We start from the raw sequence: 20000 nt of genomic DNA, 5'->3' as shown, positions 1-20000 counted from the left end.
TAACGCAAACATGTATGGTTGCTCACAGGATGCAGGAGATCAATATACGTGAAAAGACCAGTCACCAATGGAGTCCCCCCAGAGTTCGGTTCTGAGACTTTTTCTGTTTGACATATACATCTCAAAAATAAATGGAAATACCAAAGGGCTTTGGCTGACTGACTTTGAGATGACTGCAAACTAGGAGCAGTTATTGAATCCCCAAATGATTTAACCATCATGCAGGAAGGTTTATCCCAAACAATAACTGGTGCCAGAATCATGAATTGAAACTAAACTCCAAGAAATACTTTATTGTATTTTTTTGGAAGTCATATAATCCAGGGAACTGACAAATTGACAGTGGCCCCCGAGAACTGACCCAGTTGTTTGGCATTTGGGAACTTGTGTGTACAGTGTTCTAACTTTTGACCAGCATGTGCCAAGAGTCATAAGAAAGTCTTTCTATATTGCACAGCTTATAAAAAAATTGATTGTGACTAGATCTAGAGATGTTATTGTCCCCTTTACAAAGTCCTCATTAGGTCAATCATTTTGTATAATGCCCAGTTTGACATGTATCTGTCCAGACCCATGCAACAACTGGAATACCCACAGAGATACCTTGCTAAAGGGATACAAGTCCTAAACAATAGGTCTTACATGGACCACCTCAAAGATTTTCACTCTACTCAGTATCCTACAGAGTGCTTAGAGGTGATGTGTTTGGCATACAAGGCATCCTGCGACCGAATACAGATGGACCTACTGAACATCAACAGGTCAAATGTCATCAGAAATACTCAGTTCAGGTATCTAAACTGAATGTTGTGGAGAGATGGATATATATCACAGAGGTTACCACTGTTCCAAAACAGACTATCCATTCAAGTAAAACAAAGCTCATCCTTGTCTATATTCAAATGCAACTTGGATCTAAGGATGGGTAATAGAAAATGTACTCCAGGATTGCCCCTTGTGTCACTAATAGATAGAGACAGTTCTTAAATGCTGCATCTCTTATATGGGTCCCCTCAAATTATCTATAGTATGATCACATTTATTCTCACTAGGGCTAATATACAATTATCAGCCATGGGATAGGTAAAACCAATCAGGAAATTTTAATTCAAGCACCAAAAGGGAAACTGGTTAAGCTTAAAATGTCCTCCAATTGAACCTATGTTGTGGTAGGAAATAGTTTTAAAAAAATGCCCTTTTTAGATCACTAAGTGCCCCCTCACCCTCTGCTCCTCCAGTCTTCAGCAGCTGCCGGCGCCTCTCGGGGTGTGTGGGGCACAGCTCCCCATCTAGTTTGGTTTTATATCATCTGGTTGTTGGGAAGTAAGTAGTTTGTAAGTTCTGGAAAGAGTTTGCCATTGGTGTTGCAAGTGTCCATGTCTATGGTTTTAAAATTTAGTATTTTGAAATTCAGAATTGTAAGCTTTCAGTATAATGAGATTCAGTCAAATGAGTTTTCAGTATTTTGAAAATTAGGTATTGCGGTCTCAGTCAAATGAAATTCAGTCAAATGAGTTTTCAGTCACGTGAAGTAGACCCATGCACACACACACTCTGGTTCTTTATATAGCTTTCCAAAAGAGCTTAGCCTGTAATCAGCCAAAATGACAGTATGGGAGGGGGATGAAATCTTTTGAAAGCCTGCCAATTGTTGTATCCTTGGCAAGATACATCCCGTAGGCAACTGCAGCAGTGAAGATTTTGAATAACTACAGTTAAGTACAAATTGCACAACTATGCTTTCGCAGTTTCCAATATTTACATAAAGACATGCACACATACTGCGGTGGTGGTGCTGCAGTAGCGTTGTCAACTCATAGCAAGACATTGTCGTTCGATTCTCAGCTAAAGCGTCTTCTGTGTGGAGACATGCGTTAAGGGGTGTACCTTCGTTGAAGGTTGTGCATCAGGGCTGGTAACGTGGCATGTAAAAATCTTCTACCAATCATTAGCGGACCGGAGTTCCACTGTGGCGACCCCTAACCGGGAAAAGCCGAAAGACACAACAACAACATAAATACACACACACACACACACACAGACACACACACACAGACACACACACACACACACACACACACACACACACACACACACACACACACCTGACCCATACACCTGTACAAGGAGTTCTGTATGATCTCTTTGCTCCTCATTCTTACAAACCCAAGAAATATTTTGTATCAACTCTTTTTTTCAATCCAAATGGATGCTGTATTGTCACAGACCTGTTATTCCTATATTTGTATGTAATTTTCTCTTATCGCAGAGGTATTATCCATCCACATGGACTTTGATAGACATATAAAATAAAATAGTTTTCCACAAAGCAATTATAAAAAGTATGTTTTTTATTAATACAATGTTTGAAATTATGCTTGTTTTTAATACAAGGTATATCTTAAATACAAGGTTTGAAATAAATGTTTCTTTCTAAAAAGCAGAAATGTAATGCATAAACTGCAAGGCTTAAGCTGCAGAGTTAAGAATAGACAATGTGCTTAAGCAAGCATGAACTGCAGAGTTAAAAATAGATATAATGTACTGAAGCAAACAGCTGTGTGTCAGACACCTGCTAAAACAATTTCTGATGAAACATGCTTAGTTTATCTTAACTGTGAATAAGTTTAAAAATGGTTCATGGAAAAAAGAATATTCTAGTTTAACTTGTTTGTTAAGACGTGGTTGTTGGAAACATAATGGTAAATGGCATCCTGTTATAATATCCTGTTATAATAATAATAATAATTTGGAACATACAAAGAAGGAAGTTGTTCAAAAAAGAAATAACAGGGACTTTTTATAAGTCTTCAGATACAGAAATAAAGAAAAATAACCAAAGATGACATGAAACAAGTCAGTCATGCAAACCACAAGGACACTAAAAAACAACGTCTGTTGCTATGCAAAGTGTATATAAACTGGACATTGCTTGCTCTTGGAGACAGCCGTATTGATCAAGTCTGCATTGATCCTAGGCATGACACAGTTCGTGAAAAGCAAAGACTTTATTCTAGCTATGTTATAATAGAATTAAAATAACTCAGACATAGTAACTGCTTGGCTATATTTTGTATTCATACAATAAAGAATAACGAATGCAGGAGTACATTGGCAGTCTGGTCACTCTGCCATTATAAATAATTTAACAGACTTACACTAGTTATTCTGTATTATACATGTATTATTCACCTGGATCCACCTGCACCATCTTGTATGACAGGTGTGGCCTTCATCATTACAGATGCATTTAAATTACTGTACATTACTGATCTGTTTCTTAACTGCATAGACAGATATGAGTCCATCTGTATCTCCAATAGATTTCTCTTAACATTCTAGTCTTACAAGATACATTCTGCTTCCCAGATGCCTTCGCCAATGCCACATATTTTAAGTGTCGTTCTCTGTCACATGACAGCTTCAAGACTTCAAACACTGATGACATACTGGCTCAGTACAGAATTTGTAGACATTTTGGGGGTAGTAACCCTTGCAGGATATTGAGTGAATGGTAGCACAGTTATTTCAGTAATGTTAGTGCAGATTTCACATTGTACAGGTGAACTTTGGATTTACCAACCTCATGTAGTCCTTTCCAAACCTGGTATGTACTACAAGAGACTGCAGTCTTGCAGATAGACCTAGCTTTTGGTAGATGGGTGGCAAACTGGCTTACTGAAAGAACCCACATAGTCAAAATAGGGGAAGCCACCTGTAGCAGCAGGCCCATAACGAGCTGCTTACCCCAGGGTTATGTCTTGGGGCCTCTGTTATTTGGGATTTACTTTTCTGAGGTGCAGGCCAAAACCAGTGGGCTACGGCTGACCAAGTTTGCAGATGACTGCAAGCTGAGGGCTGTCATCAATTCCCCTAGTGATGTGGACATCCTCCAAAAGGGTCTCACCCAAACAAATGACTGGTTCCAGAAACATTGCCTCAAGCTTAATACCAAAAAATGCATCATCACCCCCCTTGGGGAGAGTAATGTCCCCACAAATTATCACATTAATAACAATGTCCGAAGCATGCAATCAGTCGTGATGGATTTGAGCACCCAGGTTGATAGCAACCTGACTTTTGACCACCATGTTGTTTCCATTGTATGGAAAGCTTTCTACATGGCCCACCTCATAAGTAAAGGTATCACATCCAGGGACAAGGAGGTCATGACATCCCTGTATTTTTCCCTTATAAGAAAAGCCCTATCCCTCTACTCGGTTTCATACAGACTTCTCAGAGGTGACCTCTGTCTACATACAAGGTGATCTCAGACCCCGCCTTGATGGGACGGCTGCATATCTGCAAGTCAAGCTCCACTCAAGTAACCAGCACGTGCGGCCTCAACCTGGTCTGTCACATCAATAGGACTTGCTGGTGGGACAGATTTGTGTCCCAGACACTCCCCCCATCTGTGGAATAGACTCCCTCTCCACATTAAGTAGAGTACTTCTTTACCCCCTTTTAAGCAGAACCTGGATAACCAGATGGGAAACAAAAAATACACCCCTGGGATTCTGCCTGTCCCTGCTGGACAGGGTCATCAGGTACTGACGTGTCTAAACATGGGCTCAACTCTTGGCTAGGCTTATAAGGGCCTCAGGGTCAATAGCCTAGTTACTTCCTATGATTCTATGAAACCAGATACAAACTATCAAAGTGGGTGACTCCACATCAACCAGCAGACCTGTTATCAGTGGGGTGCCACAGGAATCAGTGCTGAGCCCCCTACTGTTTGGTATATACTTCTCAGAACTGAAGGATTGTGGCTGACAAAGTCTGCAGATGACTGCAAACTAGACGCAGTCACTGAATCCCCAAATGATGTCAGTATACTCCAGGATGGTCTCACACAGACCAGTGACTGGTGTGTTAGTCACGGTCTCAAACTGAATGCAAAGAAATGCATCTTCATTCCCTTTGGCACAAACAATGTCCCTTCACACTATCAAAGCAATAACAATAGACTAATTACTCATGAAGTGCGATCACAGGTTGACTGCGACCTTAACTTCGACCACCATGTATCTACCATTGTAAGGAAAGCTTTTCACATAGCTCAGTTGATTAGTTAGGGCATCACCCCAAGATTAAAAGAAGTTATAACCCTCTATACTTGACACTTATCTGGCCCATAATTGGGCAAATCGCCCCATTTGGGATGTACAGTACTAAACATCTACAGCAATTGGAGTCACCTCAGAGGTTTCTAACAAAGATCATCAAAGGCCTTCAGGATGTGCTTTACATGGACTGACTAAAATCCCTGTCACTATACTCCATATCGTATAGACTTCTTAGAGGAGACTTATGCCTGGCTTACAGAGCAACCCAAAACCAAAACCTAATGAACTTACTGCATATCCATAAATCAAATGGGTGTAGGTCTACCCATTCCAGGGAGTTAAGTATGGCCTGCAACTTAAATAGGAGATGCTGGAGGGACAGGCTTATCTCCCAGCAACTGCCACATCTTTGGAACAGACTACCAGTTCATTCTATTGCACTGTTCAAGAGGATCCTGGATGAATGGATGGGGCACTGTAAATTCTCACCAGGGGTAGTGCCCACAACCCTGCTAGACATGGGCAGTCATCACTAAATACAGTGTTGGGTATTGATGGTATTACATTGGGTTAAAACAGCTAGGATTAAAATGATCTCTGGGTCAATAGCCTAATAATCTCTTATGATTCTTTTCATTTCCACCTTGACTTGGGTCATATCCCAAGCACTGCAATTTTTGATAGCCTCTCTTCTACCAGAGTCATTGGCCTTGCTAGTGGAAGTAGTCTCACTTGGTACTTTGGATGTGGCATCTTGCTTCTCCTGTGATGAAGGGCTTTTTGTCATAAGTGTCCTCAGAGACGGTTGATTCATTATGACCATATTGGGTCTAAAGCTGTTTTATTAGAGAACCTTAAAAAGTAGCCCATGAAGCACCTCTCTCCTCTTTTCTTGACAGCATGTTCCTCCCTTTCAGACTTCACATACCTAAATATGCATCCATCAGTCTGCAGTGACTCTTGTTGTATGTTTGGGGGTGTCATCTTTGTATCTGATATGTACCCCGCTACCTGTCCTCCAGAAAGGAGAACATTTTAAATGGTTGCCCCTCACTCTGATTTTAGCATACCTCTCAACTAGTCAGAATTTCACAGCAGGTCCAATATTTCTTCCTTCTATTTGTCTGTTCCCTGTCAAATTTACAGTTTTCTGACAAATTATTCAGGACAGATATTTGAAGTTCAGATTTCAAATGCTTCAGAAAGTGCATGTCAATCAAGGCAAATCTTTATTTTATAAGAGAAGTATTTAAAATCTGACCCTGATTTTGGGTCTTTAACCCTTTTTTATTTCTGGCTTTCTCCATACTTCTTGCTGTAGAAAGTTGAGAGGTATGAGTATAGTCCATCCTCAGATCACCAGTGTTACAGATGGATGCCTTTCCCATGTAATGGATGGGCTGCCATTTATTAATTTTATTTATTTAGGGGAAATGCATAAGTACAAGTTAAGCTGCAGTGTAGAGCTATTTGTTTTACTTATTTTGCGTTATTCTTATGTTTCCTAGGAAGATGTTTTTAATTTGGAGAAATACATTAAGCAAGAATTTGCAGAATTGCACCATTTTCTCCTAGACAAGGAAGAACAACTCATCCAGCAGCTGAAGAATAGTGAAGCAAAAATTCTGAAATGGATGGAAGGAAATCTTGAGTGCATTAAACAAGAGATCATTGTGACAGACTCCGATGGCAACTTGGAGGACAAGATTAAAGAAGAGGACAGCCTGAAAATAATGGAAGAAAATGTTAAATCTGTTGAAAATGATGCTATGGCCATTAACAGCATTAGTCACAGCAACTTGGAGATCAGACAACCAGAACCTGTTGGTTTGCTAACAGTAAGCATACTTTTTATTTTTGCTTTTGTATTTTTTTAGAAAGTGGAATAATGTGACAGCTGAGATAAAGAAGCATTATTGATTTTTTTTTTTTATTTCTTGAGTTTGTTGGCCAGTCGGAGCCCATTCTTAGTACAAAAACATGCAAAAAAGTTCCAAAAATAGATGGAAATCGGTGATGCAGTTCTACACTGGATTTCTTAGTCATTCTTTAGTGATGCTACAATATGTAACACTTTTCAGTCAAGCGTTAATCATCACTGAAAAAAAACAAGTAGCTTTGTTGTCAGGCATGCAGACTGGAGAGATCTTGCTTGGAAAATGGTACGTTTCCCAGTATTGACAGTGGTGTTTGGAGGTGTGCAGTGACTGTTATCAGTGTTGATTTGCTATAGTGTCATAGACTGTTCTGAGCTGAAATGCACCTAGAATAAGGCTAAAATTACCATGAAGGGAGAGATAGCATGAGCTACACTTGAGTGGGTTACACTTTGGATGGTAGGAAGCAGTTGCATATTTCAGTGTAGTAAGATGTTTCCTTAAGAAATTTATAAAGGAACTTGTATTTATTTTGTGATGAAGCAAGAAACTGTTCCATGCCTTGAAGTGGTGATGAAGAAATGTACAAAAACTAAAAGAAATACCACTGAAGCAGGCCCAAATGCTGTGGCGAAAAAAGACAAAAATGAATAAATCCAATAAGAAACAGACACAGTCATGACTGCAGTATCCAGTACTAAAAGATTTTACAAGTGCACAGAACACAAGCACTTTCACTACAGTAGCTTCACCATGTGTTTAAAATGCACAGTAAAACACATCTCCTATAAATCATCTTTTAGTACTGGATACTGCAGTCGTGACTGTGTCGGTTTCTTACTGGATGAAGAAATGTAAGTGACCCTAGTGGTTCTTACAGTGCTGGGGTGCAGAGAGGTTTCAAGTTCTGAGGAAGGGAGAAGATGGACATTTGTCAGATTTCTGCAGGGTGTAATAGGATATGCTAGGGGCTGTGTAAAGTTTTTTTTTTCCAAATTCATACCAGTTATTAGTCACTAGAAATAAGCAGTGGTATGTTGTAAGGGACTGGTTAGATATAAAAGAGGAGCTCCATGGTGAACCCCCTTAAGTTTACCAAAAGGAAGGAGTTTAGGTTATCAGTTTAATGAACAGTACAATATTGATAACAGTACTGAGCCTAGATTTTGGTGTTATGACGTTTTTGATACAATAAGGGAAGAATAGATATAACATTGATTGAATTTTTGCATATGCATATTTTCTAGGTTTAGATGGTCTTTCAAAATTCATATCTAATCCAGAATTCCAGTCACCACCCAATAAGACTTTAAACCTTCAGCAACATTATCTAAAAACATTGTCTTCTTGAAACAGGCTGACTGTTATATTGAAGTCATCAGTGTGCGTTGATAATATTAATACTCATTGTTTTAATCCATAATAAACATCTTTAACAGTTGCAAGTTTTTTTTAATCACTATTGATAGTCCACCTGATTTATCAGTACCAGAATTATTGTCTAATAAGTTAGACTCCAAGCGTTTAGCAGCTGCCTCGATTCTTTCCGTCATTAACTGGGTTCCTGTTACCTGTTCAAACGTTTAGGTTAGCGAATACCTAAACGTTGAACTGATAATAGTGAAAGCAAAAGAACTCGAATGGCTGATTTAACGCAGGGAAAGAATTCCCTTGGCTGTTATGCAGATTTTGCCCCTTTCCCCACTGTAGAGTGATCTTGGAGTCATTATCAGGGCTGACAAAGGGACAGGCATAGTCCTTATGGAACATAATAGATACCTTCGCACACTGCAAACAGACCTACATAACAGTGATTATTACACTACCACCACCTTAACTGAAGTTAGTTGTCCTTTCAAAAAAAACAGATAAAGTTATGTCGAAAGATTTTACTCTTCTAACATATTCTGGAAGAATCACACCAAGTTCTTGTAAGCAAGTAAAACAGCTTTATTTTTACATGCATGGAGATCTGCTACATGATAGTAATATGCCAGCAGTCTGGCTACTTGTACTTTGAGTTCTCCTTATATAGACCCTCCTGCACGTACATACACGTAGCACACAGAACATTCATTAAAATTGATAGTTTGATTACTTGTTTTTACCAGCCAGTACCACAGTTATTCTTGCACCATTAACTTTATCAGCAGTTTAAGATTAACTCCTGCATTCCTCAGTGATCAACATTTTCCAGAACATTTCAGTTTGCACGCAGTGAACATTTTTCTGCTTAACCCTTTAAATACAGAATACAAAATATGTTGACTTCAGTATTTTTCCACATTTCCCCTTACAACATTTTGTATACTGTTTATTTTACACAATCCCAGATACGTTGTATACCTTCTCATAATCAGAGAAATATGCTTTTGTAGCATTGGCAGAGATAACCTTCGATATTATCATTTTGATACATGGTATGCAACAGCAGCCAAGCAGCAAAATATGATTGCACCAACACATACAGCAATTAAAATGTTCATCAACACAGAACCCCAGTTTCCAAACAGATTTTGGAAAAAGTCAGTCAAGGGGTTCGGACCAGGTTTAGTCAGTTCAGAAACTTGTTGAATTATTTCAAGATGGCTCTGAATCGCTGCTCGTTATCAGGGATGAACGAGCAGCACTCGTGTATCAGAGCGCAAGTACCTCCTTTCGCCGCTAGGGTGAAATCGAGCGCCATACGGTTCTGCAACACTACTGTTCTCATCGCCGTTAATTCGTCCGTCACCAATTCTAGCGCTGAAAATGTCGCATTACTCAGAGTCTCTAACAGTTTTGACAGTTTTCTCAGTTCCCAGATGGATTTTACTGTCCCATATGCTGGCAAAATACCAGCCCAAGCAATTACATCATTGCCTAGGTCCATATGTGAGAGTCCTTTGCTGCTGACGTGTGCCAAGTCATGGTGATAAATCCATGACGCATCAATGTTACCAACGGGATTAATAGGTTTATTAAGAGAACGTGCATTTCGTATTTTACCTTGAGGCAACGCATTTGCGTGCCTGATAGCTGGTATCAGATATCCCAAAAAACAACTTCCTGACCAGCCATATGGTAACCATTTATATGCTTTCCTACCACAAATAAAATAACAATCATTTGTTTTGATGATAATATTGGTTGCAAATTCATAACTCCCATTTGGCTTTAGCCCCTTAAATAACAGGCCATATACATACAGCATTTTTTCAACAAAACTAATATCATTTACATTGATGTCTTTTTTTATAGCTCCAAACTTAGTCTCACACTGCCCTTCTAGGGTACAATTATGAACTATTGTCAAATTACATTGGCTCAGCCCCACCTTAACTTTCCCAATCTTTTGAAAACACACTGTTCCATTTTGGCCCAGAAGAGGCAGCGCCACCTTGTCTCTCAGTGGTACTTCTGTGGTTTCAAACAACAAACTATTCCAAGTATCATTTATTCCCAGAGGGGCTGTCCCTAACATTAAGCCACTGTGTACAGTAGGTATTGCAGTACATACCCAACAATTTGAGACATTCATTGAGGATGCATATGCATATTTAATCGCTTGATATGTATTAAAGTTTGGATGCCAGCTGGTGTGTTTGTCTCTTTTGAATGGCTAGCTTCATTAAAAGACAGAAATGTCCAAAACAGAAATATTACAATCACAATAGTTATAAACAATAAAACATTGCAATAGAACCATTTTCTTATTCTCATTATTGTCCTTCATGATTGCTGCTGTCTGTTTGTTCCTCAGGGAACTCAAGTCTTTATTTAACTTAAAATGTTTTATGATTTTGCAATGCGTTAGGTGGATCCATGAGGACCTTTCTTTAATCCGAACTGCTGTTGGAGTTGCGATTAGCACCTGGTAGGGGCCCTCCCATTTGGGGATGCCCAATTCTTGCTTTATTATTTTGATCCAGACCCACTCGCGGGTCTGATTTCCGTGATCTTGTCGCCTCTTGAACCTGAAAAACAATCATTCGTTAAACAGCTGTTAGTATTGGTCAGCATTTTCCTCATGTACTCAGCTATCTCCTCACCCCTCACGTTCCGCAGGCAACAAGTTTTGCCACTGCGGACGTAATAAGGTCTCCCATACAACAACTCAAATGGGGTGACTCCTTTTGAGGTGGGAGTTGTGCGCATGGAAAGGAGGGCTAGAGGTAGACAGGTAATCCAAGACTGATGTGTCTCGCCATGAGTTTTCTCAACTTGCCTTTTAGAATGCCGTTATGGCGTTCCACCAACCCTGCTGACTGTGGGTGGTAGGCACAATGGTGTTTCAATTCAATTTGGAAAACTGTAGACAGTTTCTGTATGATCTGATTGACAAAATGTGTGCCGTTGTCAGAGTAGATGCGTGTAGGAAGTCCAAAGTGCGGACGATGTGATTGACCAAAATTTTAGCCACTGATTGAGCATCCGGATGTGTCACCGGAAAAGCCTCAACCCACTTAGTAAATGCATCTACTATTACTAACACAAACTTCTTTAGTTGTGCCGGGTCAATTCGATGAAGTCCATACATATTGTATGAAAAGGATAGGGGTGTTGGAAATGATGCCGGAGCAACTCTGACCCTCCCCGTGGTATTTAGCACATACTATGCAGGATAGACAAAAACGTTTTGCATATGCAATGAAACCCTTGGTCCAAAAGGTAAGGTGGATAATTCTAACCATAGCTGCAGGGCCCAGATGGGAAGGGCCATGCACAACTAGTGCTGCATATCTAAAAGATTAGTAGGCAAAACATATTTATTATCCGTCCCACATAGATTCCTTTGTTCTGCCTAACACCATACCTAGTCCAGCGTTGTTTTTCCTGTACTGTGCTAAGTTCCTGCATGACTTGTAAGGTTTGCAAATCAAATTTATCTGTTGGTTGTAATTCTGTAGGTGTGGTTTCAAGTGAAAAGGTACTGGACATAGCTGCCTCTTTGGCTGCTTTGTCTGCTAGGGCATTACCAAGTGATACCGGGTCCTTAGCACGGGTATGAGCAGCGCATTTACAGATGGCCAAACCCCGTGGCCGTTGGACGGCTTGTAGTAATTCAAGGATTAGGTCTTTGTGCATAATGTCTTTCCCGAGGTTGTAACCATCCCCTATTTTTCCATTGCTGAGCAAACACATGCACCGTGAGAAGGCATATTGACTATCCGTATAGATAGTGACATTCCTGTCCTCTGAAAGGAGACATGCCCTTGTCACAGCAATCAGTTCCGCTGCTTGAGCGGATAAGTTCCCGGGAGTGGTCTTGCCTCTATTATCTGAGTTGCAGTAGTAACTGCATACCCTACCTGCGTGGTGCCTGTTTCTGTTTTGCGTGCTGACCCATCTACAAACAGTGTCCAGTCCGCATGTAGTAAGGGTTGATCTTTAAGATCCGGTCTTGGTAGAACTTTAGAATGTATGAGATCTAAGCATACATGCGGAATACCGTCTTCAGCAACAGGTAGCAATGTCGCTGGATTTAAGGTAGTGCATCTCTCAATTGTCATGTGTGGCTGCGATAACAGCGTAGTCATACAAGATAAATGTCTGCTAGGTGACAGAAATGTTAACTTGTCCTGCAGAAGGATGACTGCTACAGAGTGCGGGACTTTAACGTAAGATCATGGAACAATACCAACGTGGCAGACGCTTGTACCGCCAAAGCGGCTGCAATTACTGCTTGCACACAGTGTGGTAATGCTCGTGCTACTGAGTCTAATTTGCTAGAGTAAAATGCCAATGGTCTTAACTTATCTCCATACATTTGCATTAAAACAGATGTCATAAATCCCTGCTTGCAATCTACAGTCTGTATAAAGGTCTTACTGTAATCTGGAAACCCCAATGTTGCTGACCCAGCTATCAGTTGCTTGATCCTAGTAAATGCCTGTACTGCCTTGTCTGTCCAGTGCAGCAAATCTTTTGCCGCCATCGGTATTGCAAAAATTAAGTCTGATAGCGGGTGCACTTCTTGGCGTAGTTGGGAATCCAACCACGACAGAAGTTCGTAATGCCTAAAAAGGACATCATTTCTTTTTGTAGTTGGCATGGGGGCTTGTAAAATAGCATTCTTTCTGCTGTCATCTAATCGCCTGCCCTTCCCAGAGATAGTATAACCCAGGTAACGCACTTCTAATTTACAAAATTGTAACTTAGACTTATTTACCTTATGTCCTTCGTGTGCCAGAAAGTGTAGTAGTCGAATAGTCTCGGACTTACAGAGTTCTTCCGTACTCGCGCCCAGCACCATATCATCCACGTACAGCAGTAGGTGGCACCCTTGGGCTGGTTGGAACTGAGCCAAATTGGTGGACATCTCTTGTGAGAAGATGGTCGGACTTTCGCAGTATCCCTGCGGTAACCTGGTATAGGTATAACGCTTGCCCATAAACGTAAATGCAAACCAAAATCTACTATCTTCCTGCAAGGGAATAGAGAAAAGGCATTACTGATATAAATTACAGAAAAGTAGTTATCTGTTGGAAGGATATCGCTCAGCAGAATAGACGGATCCGGGACTATGGGGCCCGAGGTACCACCGCGGCATTTATTGCCTGTAAGTCTTGTACCATCCTCCATGTCCCATCCGGTTTTTACTGGAAATAAGGGCGTATTACACGGTGAGTCTGTGCACAGAATTAATACTCCAGCTTTCAAAAGTGCTGTGATTACCGGTAAAATGCCCTCCTCTGCCTTTCTGCTCAAGGGATACTGCCGTTTATGAGGTCTAAATTCTGACTTGGGTGTAATCTTTACCTGTCCTGCCGTTCTAATCAGTCCGATATCGTGCTGACCCTGCGACCATAATGAGTTTGGAATCATCTGCAATTGAGATTCTTCCATGGGGTAAGGAGACATAGTCATAATGTCCCAGGGGATTGTATCGGTTTGTCTTCCCTGAGGTGCACGGTCGGTCTGGCTTGTGTAACCCAGTTAAGTTTTTGAACCTGAATGCCCTTACCTGCCAACTGTTCTGGTGTCCATCCTACCCATTCAGTTATTTTCTTACCCACGAGGTACCATGACATTCCTTCACCCTCCGTGACTGAAATATGTGTGGTTAATTCATTCTTATACAGCAGCTGCATATCCCTTGTAAGGCTACATGTGACTGCAGAATTACCTAGTGTGTCCCAAAAGGCTATGCAATACTAGTTTGGTGACTTTAAAACTAAGAAATTTCTTTTCGTATTCTAAATCAGGTCTGGCACATCTTCTGTAATACATTGTGCAATGTAATGGATCTGACACCTTCGGATTTGTTATGCCGTATTTGCTTAATGCCAAATTTGTAAGAGCCGTCACTACACTCTGGGGCCTGTCTCTATCAAATCATTACTATACCAGTAATGTAGATCTCCCTGCCCTCTAATAGCATTGCACTATTCAGTTCTATTCTCCTTGCCACCATCCCGTGGAGGTTGGGACGGCTGCTATACCGAACACTTGCATTAAATCTCTTCCTAGTAAATGTACTGGGCAGATTTCTGAAATTATTACTCGAACCGTATGGTTTGGTTCGTCTCTGGGTCGGTAAACCACAGAGGTTTGGACAATGGCTCTTTGTAAATACGACCATTTGCTGCTTTTACAAGCACATATTCATCCGAGGTAACATCGGATGATATGGCAGTACTTCTGACTAACGCTCGAGAAGCCCCTGAGTCACAAAGAAATTCTATGTCTCGCCCTCAACTTGCAATGTGATCACTGGTTGGGATTCCAATTGCATAGTTGATGCTAGTGCTGTTAGATTTACCATTTGATATTTCTCATTTTCTGCCATTTCCTGTCCCCACCCATCGTCTTCACTTATACCTACTTCCCCATTCTCACTTTCTTCTTCTTCCTCATACCCTCCATCTACGTCTTTTTGACCATCATATAGTCATGCGCTACCACCGGAAGCAACCATCGGTTTCTCCAGTCCTCTGCAATCTCTGGCGAAATGTCCTTTCTTACCGCACTTAAAACACTCCCCTCTTTTGCCTACCCTCGAAATCCTCAGAATGACTTATGCCTCCCCGTCCTCGTCCTCTTCCCCTGCCACGCCCTCTTCCGCGATTTGCGGAACCTTGAACTAACATTAAAGTTCCATCTTCACTAACTGTAAAAGTCTGGGCTTTTTATTTTTTTCCTTCAGGTATTTCTCAGCATGTCTAGCATAATCCATAAGGGGCTGTAGACGCACTGTCCTGTGTGTGATCATATGCTTTTGTATAAAGTTACCAATGGCTGTCTTGCAGCCCTTTAGAATGCATTTTCAGTTGCTGTTCATAGGGCGAGTCATTTGCCTGATTTTTTGCCTTAATCAACCCACTATGAGCATCAAAACATTGTGTGAGACGATGTAGATAATTGTTTACGGTTTCGTCATCTGATTGAACGCATTGATTAATGCAAGTCCAATCTGCTTTGGGCTTCCAATGTTCTTCTATTTTATCTAGGAGAGTCTTTATTCTGGTTCTACACACTTGAGTTAAACGGCAAGGCTCCCCTTCCTCTGGTAGCAGGGGTCCCAAGTTCCGCAAATAAGGTGCCAATCAGGTCCTAGGATTTGCCTTATTACTTGTTCAAATTCTACAGCGTTTAATCTATAACTCATTCTCATGCCCCTACGCCTGTACGGAATTTACGCATATCTACTTTTGGATGGGGAATCCCTCTACCGCTGGATATCATCACGGGTCCACGGTCGGTAGACCAATATGGTAGGACCCTCGCCTGCGCCTGCTTGAGGATTTGCCACTTCTATCAGTGGGTATTCCTCTCCTTCCTGATCTACCTTCTCCTTAATTTTCCAGTCCCTTCTCTCCTAATACTTCCGCTGTAAGTCAAGAGTGTTGGCAGGCTCTCTCTGTAATATAATACGTGGCGGGGGACACTCACGAAGCCTGGTATTGCGGTGGGTCCTGGTCGGGGCACCTCAATAACCTGTGCAGGGTCTGGATACTGGATGGGAGGGGCCGAGGGATTCTGGTGACTACGACTGACTATGGAAGTTTCATTATCTTCCTTTTGAACAAAGTACACATCTTTTTCACTTGAATTACCACACCCTTTTTCAAATTTTGTTCCTTATGTTTTTATTTGCTTCCTCCAGCCATTTCTGTGCCTGGGGAATCCCTACCTTCTTTTGCTTCCTTGTCTTATTTCCTGCCTGTTTGCGCAGTAATCTTACTAGATTTTGACATTCTGACTTATTTAAACATCCACTAAACCCATGTTCCTTTTTCCATTTATCTAAATACTTTACATTCTTTGGGTGTAAATCAAACATAAACTTTTCATCTTCAGTTTTGTCGTTAGCCTTTGGCAACTGGTTCCTGTTCCCATTTCTCTTACGAGAAACTATTCCTGTTCCTGAGATCTCTTGTATATGGAATCTATTCACATATACCCCTTATACTTTGAGAAAATTCAATTTCTCCCTTGACTAGTCCCTTAAAATTTAGACAAAAATTCCAATCAGAAACAACAAAAATAGCTTTTCTTTTGCTTACCTTTGTGATTCCTCCGCCCTGTTTTGCTGCCACCTCACGGATTGAATCTGGAAAGAGTGACTGGCCTCTAATTTCAACCTGTTTCAGTTGGAGGTCTTTCATTCGAGGAGAGCCTGATCTCTCTCCACCTGCGCAGGTTTTCAGCCTCTCTTTGTTCGATTCGCACTGTGCAGGGGCCGCCCCACGTTGGGCGCCAGTTATGTCGAAAGATTTTACTCTTCTAACATATTCTGGAAGAATCACACCAAGTTCTTGTAAGCAAGTAAAACAGCTTTATTTTTACATGCATGGAGATCTGCTACATGATAGTAATATGCCAGCAGTCTGGCTACTTGTACTTTGAGTTCTCCTTATATAGACCCTCCTGCACGTACATACACGTAGCACACAGAACATTCATTAAAATTGATAGTTTGATTACTTGTTTTTACCAGCCAGTACCACAGTTATTCTTGCACCATTAACTTTATCAGCAGTTTAAGATTAACTCCTGCATTCCTCAGTGATCAACATTTTCCAGAACATTTCAGTTTGCACGCAGTGAACATTTTTCTGCTTAACCCTTTAAATACAGAATACAAAATATGTTGACTTCAGTATTTTTCCACAGTTATCACTGCACTAGTTAAACAAAATGCTATTTCTGAAGCTGAAGCTGATTTTATGTCTGTTACTGATCCACAATTAGGAAAATTTTCTGGCATCCCAAAGATTCACAAGGACCAGACTAACCCACTCTTTAGGCATATTGTGTAGAAAGACCAAAATTGAAAAGATTTACTACTTAATCCTATAGTACAACTTTCTCCTTTTTATCTATGAGATTCTTGGGATTTCCTTAAAGAGCTTTTTCACCATCCACCCACACATAAAGATAATTTGCTGGTCACCTTAGACATTGAAGCTCTGTATACTAATATCCCACACTTTCAAATGAGCTCCTTAGAGTCCTGGTTCTTTTATAAGAGAATAAAGGAGTGCTTCCCAATATTTTGGATAATTGGTCCAAACTAGAAATGATGCTCCAGTTGCTCGTGATAATTTCCCTTATTGCACACAATATAGCATTTGATCGGACAAGCGTACCAAGTGATTTAAATTGTGTTTCCAACATTTTTGTGGACAACGGTAATCCGTTTTGTGTTTTAGCCAACAGTGGTGGTTGTCAAAAGTAAGAGTTTAAGAAACCATCTCAAACATCAACGCTTTAACTGAATGTAGCAGTCTATTTTTAAACAGGAAAAATTGACTTTCAGATATGTTTCTTTGCAATTTGAAGTATTTTATCTCAAGGAAAATGTTAGAACTGTATTCCGCAAGGTTTAAGACTGTACAGATTTCCCAACTGTGTCAGACATGGAGATCCGTTACTTTTACAGGTGCACGACATAGTCAGTAATACAGGACTTAATGTTATGAAAGTTCTTATTGAACATTACAAAAGTGAACATGAACTTTTGAGAAAAGACATTGAAAGACTTGACATTTTAATTAAAGGTTTTGAATGTTTTTCCTCTTTTTCCACTTTGTATTATGGGATTGCTGCTAAGATTGATATACATAAAGCTTCTATCTTTACTACGCCTCTCCAATATTTACTAACCTTAGACAATGCGATCTAAATAAGCTCGAAACCTGCTACAACAAAATCGCCAAATTCACCACAGGGGCTTCCTGCTGTACTCACCACTGTCTCTCACTAGCAGAACTGGGCCGGCTAGAGCTCCCCACCTCCTCAATGGTACCATCTCACACTCACCCACAAACTAATAAACCAACCATTAAAAGTCCCATCTCTCCATAATCTACTCCAACCCTACATAACCATGAGACCACTAAAATTCAGCCACAAAAACCTCCTACAGGTCACAAGAGCCAATAACTCTGCTGGAGAAGCATTATTCTCCTGCACTATAGCCAAACTCTGGAACTCCCTCCCTCTATAACCTCTAACTTCTTGCACCCACTTCAAATCCTTACTAAAATCACACTTACAAACTTGCCAAATATGCCCTTGCAACCCCCCCCCCAATACCATCCACTCCACCCACCCACCCACTACCTCTCTCAGCCCCCTATCAAAAACCTACTCTTAGCAAGCTTGGCTACTCATGTTCCCAGCTACCTACCACATAGTACTAACTTCTTGTAGCAACAACTGCTAATGGCTGTTATGTACCTCAAAAACAGATTGTATCAATTGTTCACTGATGAATCTTAACTACATTTGTAACCATGTTTAGTATATGTCACCATATTTTAAAATTGTACTATGTTCTACAGCTGTTTTACATCTATGTTTTATTCTTGTCTTGCGTCCTCAGCTGGACTAATGTCTATATTTTAAATGTTATGTTTAACTGTATAATGTAAGTAATACTTAATGTGGAGTATTTCTCCCCGGGCCTCTGCTAAAAATGGACCTGTGTCCAGTCGGACTCTCCCGGTCAACAAGTGTAAATAAAAGTAATAATAATAATAAAAATAATAATAATAAATAAATAGAAAAAAGGGGAAGTTAAAAAGAGATTTAGCAGCATATGCATCCAAGTCAGCTTACTGTATTATAGAAAGTGGGGCATTTTTACAGAAAGGTTCACTTAGAGGTATTTCTGGTGTTGACATCACCAATTCTGGTAGTTTAACCAATGTTTCAACTGTTTTGAAAGATAATAGTAACACAGTTCAAGTAGAAGTGGGTGAAAATGTAGTTGAATACAACAATGTTGACAATGCTTGTCAATCAACTTCAGGTTTGCCACCTTCGGTTGCGAACAATGTTGGTGCCCCTTTTTTGATGGACACCTCGGGCAACAAGAAAACACTGAAGTGGTCCAAAAATGTTCGCGTCAAGAAGAAAGGGAGGGGGAGGGCACACAAGAAACAAACTTTGAGATATCTGTTTTGAATTTAAGCAAGGTAATTTTAAGTGAGGATGCTATTTCTGTGTTAAAGCTTGGTTTCAATGTTGTTCCTTCTAATAATGTTAAAATCCCTAGTCTTATAGTGGATTTTAAACCTTATTTAAGAAAGTTAAATCTGAAATATATTTTTGAAGGAGCACCTAAAATTGAGCAAGGTGATATCATTGCCAAAGAGAGGAGTACATACAATCCGCCACTTCTTTCTACTTTACATGCTTTTAGTACCATATGTGAAAGTCAGTTTAGACAGCTAAATTATGAAAATTCATTTCATTTTAACCTTACCAGTAAAGACAGGCTAGCACTCAATAATTTAGCATCTAATAAGGAATTACGAGCTATGAAGGCAGACAAGGGGGGCTCGATAGTTGTTATGGATTCTGTTGTACACGGTAGGGCTATTTTTGAAATGTTAAGTGATGAGACAAGCTATAAGATTGTGAGTTAAGACACCATTAGGTAGAGTTTTTCAAGAGTAGATTTATTTAACTTGACTTATTTAGTGAGGCTAGCATTGATTATCCTACTTATAATTATTCACAAGTTGAGTATCCCAAATTAGCAATACTGTTTGGTACTCCAAAAGTGCATAAGAATCCAATTCAGCCCCCTTTTCGTCCGCAGCTTACTTTAAAACTGAATCTA

At 40.3% G+C, this 20000-nt stretch overlaps 1 protein-coding gene across 1 annotated transcript in view; it reads left to right on the top strand.

The window, feature by feature from the left end:
- The window catches only part of LOC122814393 (zinc-binding protein A33-like), a 96854-nt gene that overhangs the window by 61827 nt on the left and 15027 nt on the right, over positions 1–20000 (top strand). Inside the window, exon 3 of the mRNA XM_044086977.1 lies at positions 6575–6904. Coding sequence (XP_043942912.1) covers positions 6575–6904 — 330 coding nt within the window. The remainder of the gene's footprint in view (positions 1–6574; positions 6905–20000) is intronic.

Source organism: Protopterus annectens, chromosome 10.part0, assembly GCF_019279795.1.
Source record: "Protopterus annectens isolate FY-2018-M chromosome 10.part0, PAN1.0, whole genome shotgun sequence".
Classification (NCBI taxonomy): Eukaryota; Metazoa; Chordata; order Ceratodontiformes; family Protopteridae; genus Protopterus; species Protopterus annectens.
This window is presented reverse-complemented; position numbering and strand designations above follow the sequence as displayed.